We start from the raw sequence: 10,000 nt of genomic DNA on the forward strand, positions 1-10,000 counted from the left end.
CGGAAGTTAGTTTAGCTAAAGCTGAACTTTGCGTGGTGGCAGTGGCCTTCAGTGTCTATCCGCTCCAATGCCATCTATCAACTTAATGAACTGATACATAAGCAATATAGCTTACAAGATAAGATAGTTACTATACTGCGACAGCTATCTCATCAAGTTAGCAGCGCTAACGTTAGCTAGCTAGCCTTTATTTTTAGCCAAATAGGACATTATGAAAAAGAAAAGACATCGATCAACAAGGCATATCATGACAGAGCAAGCTACATGAAAGTTCGTTATAACACCACAATAGCTGTGTACCACAGACGTTAGCGAGCGGTCATAACACATCCTTATACACAGAAATGAAGATAGCCAACGTTATGCCCAATTACTGAACGGTGCCCCATGTAACCAGAGCATGCGAACTTACGCTGTCCACCTTCAGAATCCATTTCCCCGGTTCTGACACAGCATTTAATCGCTGGATTAACGATAACTGTAACACAAATACATAAAATAATATTCTTAAGAGGCTGGACACTAATGACGTGGTCGGAGAAGTCGCCATTTCCATTAACAAGGCAATCGACGCGACAACTCTGAATGCGAGCAACCTCTTCCGCGGTTCTACATAATGAAATACGTCACTCCAGTGGGTGGAGACACACATGCGTCTTTGTAGGCCATACAGGCTACCAAGACATTCATTAGCACATTTATTTTTAAAGTTAGTATAGGCCTACCTCTGGGTCTGTATTTGTTTATTTTAAAGTTGTCTGAAGCTCTGCACGCACGTGTGTGTATTATGCTATCACGTGTATTTGTATTATAATTCTTCTAATGCGATTAAAAATATTTTTTGTCTCATTGGATTTTGTATATAGGCTGTAAAATTATTAGGGCCAGTTGGCCTACTGATATCTGTCCTTAATAAATAGATAGATAGATAGATACTCATCATATATACATATAGATAGATAATCATAGGCTACGCTACACAAGGAATATGAACACTTCTCAAAGAACCACACACAACGAACTGCTGTTACACGCTACATGGCACTTGCAGTGTGCATTTATTTGTGTAGTGGCATGAGCAACTTTTTTTTTTTTTTGTACTATTGCTACCCCTATTAACCTTTTAAACACAATAGCCTGCATGGCATTACATACTCTCTTATGACGATGCCATGACGTTATGTATTTATGCATTCTTGTGATCTAACCTAAAATTTAGAAAGGTCTATTTTTTAGTCTGCCGTTTTCACTGGGTTTCTTGTCATTTTGGGTTCTGTCTGTGAAACTAGTAAACCTAGGCTAGCCTGTCCTGAGTTGGAAAATCCGACAGGTGATAGGACCCAGTGTTTCTGACCGAACTGGTTTCTCTGCGACTAGGGTGTGGACTGTGGATCCTCCTCGCAGTAAAAAAAGGACGGGCTTCTTGTGCTGAACTGGTTCGGTGCGCATTCGAGGTAGCGTAGCCTATTCTTTCTCACTTTTGATCGTCTACACCGGCATAAGTGCTCGTAAGTGTTTCTTTTTAAATATCTTATCCTTTCCAACATTAGTTTAACTCTGTAGGTAAGAACGTATGGTGGTCTTCAACTTTTATGACTGATTTCGTTCGCTGTCAGAGTTGCGACGTTATGCTTTAGGTCTACAGATGTGTTTTGTTGTGAGCTGCAGTAACTTTCCTAATTGCTCCACTGCCAGGACTAAGCTCCAGTTCGGATTAGCTACAGCTCACACCTCATTCATTGTGTTGGTTTAAAGCTTTTTATGAATTCATTTGTAGCCTAAAGACAGAAAGATTTTTTGATTGCGTGCCGGTGTTAGGGGAAGTTAGTGGAATCCCTGTGTTGTCCTCTTACGCAATAGGCTACAGCAGAGATACTGTTGCAATGATTTGGCCAATCATTATGAAATCAGGTTGTTGGGATGTGAGTGATTTAAGCAAATCTAAATGTCTATGTCGACCTGGGAATAAGTATGTTGAGGAATCCCTCGGTGGAAAGTTTTTGTACATTATGAGTCACACCTTAATGTTCTTCCATTCATAGACGTATCTTTCAAGCTACTCAGAGGAGCTCCGAACGCACAAACACACAGGATGTTTCTGGCCAAAAGACTCATTGGTGGGATCTTGGATGTTGTGAGGTAAGGCAGAGAGTAGCCTTACACACATAACTCTGAATGAAAGCAACCATGTTTCCACGTAAATTGATGGTTAACTTGAATTCATAGCTTACTCAAAACATCTCTGTTTATCTCGGGAGCTGCATTCATTTTAGTTGGGAAATCAATTAAAAACAATCAATTCAGTCATTAATGTTAATGTTCCCTATTTTTATCTGAAATGTTACAGCAACATCGACCCCAGCCAGTTTGTGCCTTCAGACCCTGTAAGTACCTAGTCTTTCAAATCAAGTCTTTTCAAGGCTTTTTCAACTTGTAAACACTGGCTACCTTCATGGTTCAAATCAGTGCTGTTTAGAGGGGCAATATTATGAAGTATGCAACGCAGGAATTCCTGTGGTCAGAGATGGGGCGTTTTGCCCACTGCTGGTGTGTGTGTGTGTGTGTGTTTGTGTGTGTGTGTGTGTGTGTGTGTGTGTGTGTGTGTGTGTGTGTGTGTTAAACGCTGGAGGCACAGGCTGGGCAGATATACAGTATGTTTACACTATGTTTACAGTGTGCTCTCTGTGTGTGTGTTTGTGTGTGTGTGTGTGTGTGTTCCAGCCCCCCGCTCGCAGACCACTGGCCTACTCCGAGTCGCATGAGAATGATGAAGAGAGACAGTTCCGGAAGGTCTTCCAACAGCTGGCTGGAGATGTGAGTATGCCGTCTCTAATCTCTGCACCTCTCCCACCAAGATCTGTTCAGTGATGCACACCCACCATCCCTAGCTGGGCCACTAGGAACTTAGACAGAGAGATACTTTATTAGCTCGGGGGGTAAGGTTAGAACAACATCCTTTCAGGCAGCATACACATGAAATGAGCAGCCTGTGTCTTGTATTCAAATTTAATCTGAGGGATAAATTCAGGTTTTGATTATGCTTAAATGCTCCACTTCTCAGTATTCTCCATAATGCCCCAATTTTTCGACATTAACTTCATAAGTGCAATTAGTTTATAACACATGACAATTATGTGTTGCTAACACAAATGTGTGTACAGGCGTCTATGCTCCATTGTGGATGTCACTGCTTTCAGACCCACATTGGAAACATTTTTATCTCAGCTTGAAGTTCCTCTGATAGTCGTTCCTGTTGGTAATACATATCTCTAAAACTAGATCTTTCTGTTGGGGTGTGGTCCTCCCGCCATTGTTTGACCCAGGCGGTGGGATTGCCAGTTTAGCTTGTCTGTCAGAGTGGGTGGGGCGGCTCTGTGACACATTCATGGGATTCCTGCGCCACCCTCCTTCCTGTCTTTACACTATATCTGCACCGCCCCAAAGCCTGACTAGCAAGCACTCCTTGGCACTTTCCTATACAGTAACTGTGTGATTTACTATACAGTAATGATGCTGTATGATACAGTTACTACACTATACTACACTATACTATACATTTCAACTACTATGCTATGCTACAATTGCTATGCTAAGTATTTACTTGAAGTTACTGTACTGTTTACGCCCCCCTCTTTGGTGACTGACTGATGAGAGGGTGTGTGTTTTATGTCTTTCTATTTCAATGTCTGGTTACACACAGGACACATGGCATGGGAGCAGTGACTCGTTCCTCTTCTTTTCTGCGCATTCCTGCCATTGTTACGCAGGGCGTCGCTAAGGCCCCATTAGTACTGTTTGAAAAGAGAGATCTGGGGGCGGTGTGTGTGTGTGTGTGTGTGTGTGTGTGTGTGTGTGTGTGTGTGTGTGTGTGTGTGTGTGTGTGTGTGTGTGTGTGTGTGTGTGTGTGTGTGTGTGTGTGTGTGTGTGTGTATGTGTGCGTGTGTGAGTCATCGGTGGGTGTGGGTGTGTGTTTGGGTTGGAGAGCCATGCCAAAGATCGTAGCAGGAGCTAATGACTAACAGATCCGACAGTGGCTCACTGGCATGCAAGGGGCGGGACTCCAGACCCTTTCAAAACAGGAAGTATTTGGTTTCATTTGAATATTCCCATTTAAACCAACTTGGATCATGTTGGTTTGGAGAGGAAGAATAAAAGATATTCCAGAAACAGAGTACATACGTATAACCAGTGGTGTAGTGGTCCCTGGAGAAGTGGGTATACTCTTATTTTTTTTAAGCAGCCATACAGCACATGATAAACACCCTGTTTTGAGAAGTGGGTATACGCAATGCTAACAGAAAAATAAGTGGGTATACTCCGTATACCTGCGTATACCCTGGACTACACCACTGCATATAACTATCATTATGTCAAGAGAAATGAAAAGCATCATAACAGTTGAGTCATGAGAGCCTGCACAGTCACCAAGACAAAACCTATGGAGAGCTAAATCACTAAAAGCTGTAACAGCAAGTGTCCAGGAAAGAGGACGGTCAATCGATGGCCACAGTAAACACTTAGAAAGACTAAAGTGCTTTGGAACCCGAGACACTGTGGCTTGAACACGCTGTGAACTGTGTGGTGTCTTCGCTGCTGTCTATACACATAAACTGCTCATCGTCTGTTATCTACCATTGGCTCTATGTGAAATATATGTTTCAGTTCCTGTGTTTTGCTATACCAAATTGGAGGAAAACAGAAAATTCAGAAAAAGTATTTTGTATTTTATATTGTATTTTGTTACATTTTCTGGCAACAGTATTTTGTATTTTATTTTGATACATTTATTTGAGGGGTATTTTGTATTTTGTATCAAAATACATTTTGATCTCTGGCTCTATGCACAGTGAACTACGTATGTTTCAGTTTTCAGTCATACTAGGTAATGAAACTGAAGGTATTGGACGCTCAGGATAAGACAATCATGAGCTATACAGCTTACCACTCTGGTAGATTTGACATAATATTTCCGCGCATTTTCCATCAGGTCTGTTTGGAAATCTAGGGTATTTAGTGTTTATGGTATGCCCAGGTCTGACAGTAATGTGGATGTGACTTACCCCTCTCTTTTGTGACACATATGGACTGAGAGACTTAAGAGACCTTTTTTAATACAACACCTTATTTTTATTTATTTATTTTAAATTAGATTTTATTTACATTTTAATTGTATCTCAATTAATTAATACAATTTTATATTTTTATTTCATGTATTTATTTTTGCACAGTGTGGAGCGAGACCCTTTCACATTTCACTACATTTGTTGTATGAGACACATAAAACACTTCAACTTGAACTTGAACTTGAACACATCCATGATGCCTTTTAACCCTGATTCTTCCGCAGGACATGGAGGTCAGCCCCAACGAGCTCATGAATATCCTGAACAAGATCATAACAAAACGTGAGTGCACTGACCCTCTTTTTTTTAAAGATTTATTTTTGGGCTTTTTGGCCTATAATCGATAGTTTTTAGTGAAGAGTGGGTCAGGAAATGGGAGGGAGAAGAGGTGGGGAGTAGACAGGAGAAATTACATCAGGCCGGATTCGCACCCTTGTCCTCCATGGGCATCAATCCCCGAATGTGGTCGGGGCTACTGCTTGCGCCACAGTGCCCCCCTGCACTGACCCTCTTGTCACGCTTGGTCTGACACATGAAACAGTTACTCACTTTTAGGATCTGCCGGTGTCTGCCACAGCCTACTGACTAACAGAGATGTCTATGTGTTGACTTAAAAAGGTTCTTTCTTCTGTTCTGTTCCCTGTCGGGAGAGAGAGAGAGAGAGAAAAAAAAGAGAGAGTGTGTAAGAGAGAGGAGATAGAGAGAGAAAAGAAAGATAGAGAGAGAGAACAGAAAGAGGAGAGAGAGACTGAAACATATTTATCATGGCCCTTTGGTTTCCGAAGCTTTCTTTGTCTAACAATTTGCTTGCGTTGCTCCACGCGTGTCAGTAGCTTTAGATAAAAGCATTTCTTGTGAACATAAGCATGAATATAGATGTTGATGTAAACGTTTCATTTTGTGTTGGATGCAGATGGAGACTTGAGAACAGACGGCTTCAGTGTCGAGTCCTGCAGGAGTATGGTGGCAGTCATGGATGTATCCTTCCTTCCCATAGTCTATTTATATTATTTTGTATTTATTAGACAATGGGAATATTACATTACATCTGCATAAGTCAAAGCATTACATGAATGTTTGATTCTCCTCTCATTGTCTCTTTTTTTGCCTTTTTAGATCCTTCATACATTTCTGAACTATTGACAAGAACAAGTTTCTAATAGACGGTGGTACAGGGGGTAGAGGAGTCGTTAAGTATTCAGAGTTGATAGTTTGATTTCCCAACTCCTTACCAAGTGTGTAAGTGTCCTTGAGCAGGACACTGAACCTCTAAACTGCTCCTGATGTATAAATGCAATTTCCTTGTATGGCTCTTTGGATAAAAGGGTCTGCTAAATGACTAAGTGTAAATGTTATAAAAAAAAAAAACAATCTGAATTAAGGTCCCGGTAAGGTCACGCTCCAGCTGCTATGAATCTCTACACTGTGCTGTTCTCAGTGTGCTTACATACAGTATGACAATGCTTCTGTAAGATGGAGGTTTTGAATGACACAGAACGGACAGACTGAGGTATCTGAGAAGTGCTCACCTGAACCTCTGTGGCGTTTGAAGGCTGTGATGAATCATATCATCTTTTATCCTCATAATAGTAATAATAATGTATGTTACGTTACGTTAAATGCTATTGCACACGTGGGTATTCTTTGATGGAGATTACCAGGGACATTTGTATCTCATCGTCACTACTCACTCAAAATGTGCCGATTTGATGTACTGTTTCAGTAATTGTTCATGAAGATGATTCCCTTAACCCAGCCCTCACAGAGTGACAGTACTGGTAAGCTGGGCTTCCATGAATTCAAATACCTTTGGAACAACATCAAGAAATGGCAGGTAAAGACAAGAGCCAGTGTGACCTCTAAACCTCTAAACTCTAATCTTTCAAAACTTTCAAATGTAGACTAGAGAATTGAAATGTAAATTGCTTGTTGAAACTGAAGTATCTTTGCATTCATGAAGTTAAAAATAAACTGTTCTCTCCGTTGTTGCAGGGCATTTATAAGTCGTATGATGCAGACCGCTCAGGAGTCATAGGAGCAGACGAGCTGCCAGGTGCTTTCAAAGCTGCAGGTGCGCAAAGTTGCCATGCCAACCCTCTGTTGTTTTTTTGTCACCCATGGAGACAGAATGATGGGAGTGTGAATGACTGACAGCTTCCTTGTCCATAATCTTGTCCACCTTTAGACTTGTATTTCAACTGCATTTATCTCTCTAGAACTCTGTAATGTTATGTGAAGCAACCGTTTTTTTTGTTTATTGAGGGCTAATGTGAATGCAACGGGTCACATGTTTGATGGGAAAACCTCAAGGGTTCTTTGTTAAATGTTCTGGTGTATTGACTTTATAGTGGTTCTGCTTCTAAAGTTTCTAAACACTCAAGGACTCTAAGGTTAAACAATGAAATGCTTTCTAAGTCAAATAGCCTTTGGAAATCCTTTCTCTAAGCAGGGATGTGCACAGGAATTTTGAAGGACAAGCCGGGTATCAGTTCTCTGTGATGTGATGTTCTGGAGAACTTGGAAGCTTTTTGGCAGGTGGTACCAGACTGAGACCTCTCTCTCCCTCTCTATCTCTCTCTCTCTCTCTTCCCCTCTCTCTCTCCCTCCCTCTCTCCCCCCCCCCCCCCCCCCCCCTCTCTCTCTCTCTCTCTCTCTCTCTCTCTCTTTCTCTCTGTCTTTCTGCAGGCTTCCCCCTCAACGACCAGCTCTTCCAGATGATTGTCCGCAGGTACAGCGATGAGAATGGCAACATGGACTTCGACAACTACATCGGCTGCCTGGTCCGCCTCAATGCCATGTGCTGTGAGTGGACATGCCCTCACCTCCGTCTCTCGTTACTTAATATAAACCCCTCAAAAAAAGTTCGGAAACATTTTCTCGGCCGATTATTCCTCCCCATAATAATGCCAATTGGTATTTATATGCCTGATAAGTCAGCTTTACAACGTGGTACAACTTGTAAGGATCGTGCATTCGTGGAATGAGCAACACACCTAAAGTTGTGGGTAGCGGCCTGAACAAATGTGCCAAAATCCCCTGCAATATTCTCTCTTCTAACTTTTTTGAGGAGTTTATTTCTTTCTCTCTCTCCCTTACACTGTCCCTATCTGTCTATTTTTTCCCATTTTTTTGTCTTTGCGCCCCACTGTGTTGAATGTTTTGAAACTGATTTATCTTGTATTCGTGTGGTTTAGGTGCGTTTAAGACACTCGACAAGGACGATAACGGCACCATTAAGGTCAACATTCAGGAGGTACAGTCACACACCCAAAACACTTTCACACAGCAGCAAACTGTGCTCCTAATCAGATCCATTCTAGATGCACATTCTCTCTGGGTCTCACCCATCAACCAGTATCAATTAAGGCTACGTGTGTGTGTGTGTGTGTGTGTGTTGTGTGTGTGTGTGTGTGTGTGTGTGTGTGTGTGTGTGTGTGTGTGTGTGTGTGTGTGTGTGTGTGTGTCTGGGTGTGTGTGTGTGTCTTTGTGTGTGTGTGTGTGTGTGTGTGTGTGTGTGTCTGGGTGTGTGTGTGTGTGTGTGTGTGTGTGTGTGTGTGTGTGTGTGTGTGTGTCTGGGTGTGTGTGTCTTTGTGTCTTTGTGTGTGTGTGTGTGTGTGTGTGTGTGTGTGTGTGTGTGTGTGTGTGTGTGTGTGTGTGTGTGCAATTAAGGCTACGTGTAACTTCTCATGCCGTCTGCTCTCTCCACAGTGGCTGCAGCTGACGATGTACTCCTAAACTCTAAGATCATACCCTGAGAACTCAACCTTCATCTCCAAAGCTTCTCAGTAAACCAAACTATGTTTACTCACCGCCTCTTCTGTATGTTGTTACCCTCTTGTTGTTGCCTATTGTGAAGGCCAGGTATACAATATAGCTATCTTGGCAAAGGCTTGCAGGGACCATGTTTAAACACTAGATGGCAGCTTTGCTTGAAACTAAACCTTGCTCAGAGACTCTTTGCACAAATGCTGTCAACATTCCAATGTTTGGACCCTCTTTTGTAAATGTCCTCTTGCCCAATAAAAAGGGAGTGCCAATACAAACTTAAAATGTGTTTGTTTGTTTCAAAATGATCTCTCGGCTACAGGTTTGAATCTGATGTGTTTCCTCTTCTGAAAGGCCTCTTTGCTTTGGTTACTTAACGAAATTTGTTAAGCATTGATAAAGTATACATCTATTTATCTAGCTAGCTAGCTAGCTATCTAACTAACTATCTTAGACTTAATAAAGTAGATATTTATCTATCTATTTATCTAGTGTGGAAGAATCTACAAGACCACAATCTATGCTAAGAGTGCATTGTCTATGATTCAAAATATACTATTAAAAGTATACTAAAGCATGTACTGTTGTTATCCACCGTTAAATACCTCATCTTTGCAGAGTATGTAAGCTTAGGGTAGTCAATAAAGTTTATTTACAATACAAGTCAGCACCCTGCCGGTCGCTTGTGACGTGTGCGGGTACCAGTTGCCTCAGCAACGCGCACCCTGCAGCTGTTGGGGGCGGGATGGTGCAACAGATTGGCATCTTTTTCGCGAATAGTCCTCTTCCTCTCCTGTCTGTGTGTCCTTCATGAAGTTCTTCGCCAATGAGGGGCAGCTTAGGTTAAGGGTGTGTCTCTTAAGTTACCTTGCCTGGGAGGGTGCGGGTAGGCCTGCCACTGAAGCTGCAGGTCCATGGAGGATGCCGTAAGCAACTGAATGAGCAAACACAGGCGTTACGTGCGCTTCAACGTTTCCACGGGCAAAACAGCACGAGAGTGATAATCCCTCTCAGTTGGAGTGTAGCCTACGGTAAGTGAGGGGTTGGGCAAAAACAGATGACCAGACAGTTTTTACTTTAAGTGCTAACAAGACTTTAAACTGAAAGTACCA

At 42.1% G+C, this 10,000-nt stretch overlaps 2 protein-coding genes across 3 annotated transcripts in view; one reads left to right on the plus strand and one right to left on the minus strand.

The window, feature by feature from the left end:
* The window catches only part of LOC308370475 (transmembrane protein 87A-like), a 37,278-nt gene extending 36,694 nt beyond the window's left edge, over nt 1-584 (minus strand). The window contains exon 1 of the mRNA XM_080845128.1: nt 413-584. Within this exon, the coding sequence (XP_080701254.1) occupies nt 413-556 (144 nt within the window). The 5' untranslated portion in view covers nt 557-584. The remainder of the gene's footprint in view (nt 1-412) is intronic.
* An 824-nt stretch (nt 585-1,408) lies between these two features.
* Nucleotides 1,409-9,154, plus strand: LOC308370473 (calpain small subunit 1-like). 2 transcript variants are annotated; one of them, XM_080845125.1, is made up of 11 exons: nt 1,409-1,508; nt 2,043-2,139; nt 2,348-2,384; nt 2,722-2,814; nt 5,348-5,405; nt 6,037-6,101; nt 6,889-6,957; nt 7,116-7,194; nt 7,809-7,925; nt 8,318-8,376; nt 8,832-9,154. In XM_080845125.1, exons 2-11 carry the CDS (start codon nt 2,093-2,095, stop codon nt 8,856-8,858), a joined length of 651 nt encoding a protein of 216 aa, XP_080701251.1. In that variant the 5' UTR covers nt 1,409-1,508; nt 2,043-2,092; the 3' UTR covers nt 8,859-9,154. The 2 variants fall into 2 exon arrangements, with proteins under 2 accessions (XP_080701251.1, XP_080701252.1); XM_080845126.1 differs by lacking the exon at nt 1,409-1,508 and adding an exon at nt 1,521-1,563.
* The last annotated feature ends 846 nt before the right edge of the window (nt 9,155-10,000 follow it).

This window comes from Sprattus sprattus, assembly GCF_963457725.1.
Source record: "Sprattus sprattus genome assembly, chromosome: 9".
NCBI classification, from domain to species: domain Eukaryota; kingdom Metazoa; phylum Chordata; class Actinopteri; order Clupeiformes; family Clupeidae; genus Sprattus; species Sprattus sprattus.

Excerpts from the sequence above, each read along its gene's own strand:
- LOC308370473 (XM_080845125.1), top strand. The coding sequence starts at position 2,093 with ATGTTTCTGGCCAAAAGACTCATTGGTGGGATCTTGGATGTTGTGAG. Across the intron at positions 2,140-2,347 it reads GGGATCTTGGATGTTGTGAG|CAACATCGACCCCAGCCAGT; the intron begins GTAAGGCAGAGA and ends GAAATGTTACAG. Across the intron at positions 6,102-6,888 it reads GTATGGTGGCAGTCATGGAT|AGTGACAGTACTGGTAAGCT; the intron begins GTATCCTTCCTT and ends CAGCCCTCACAG.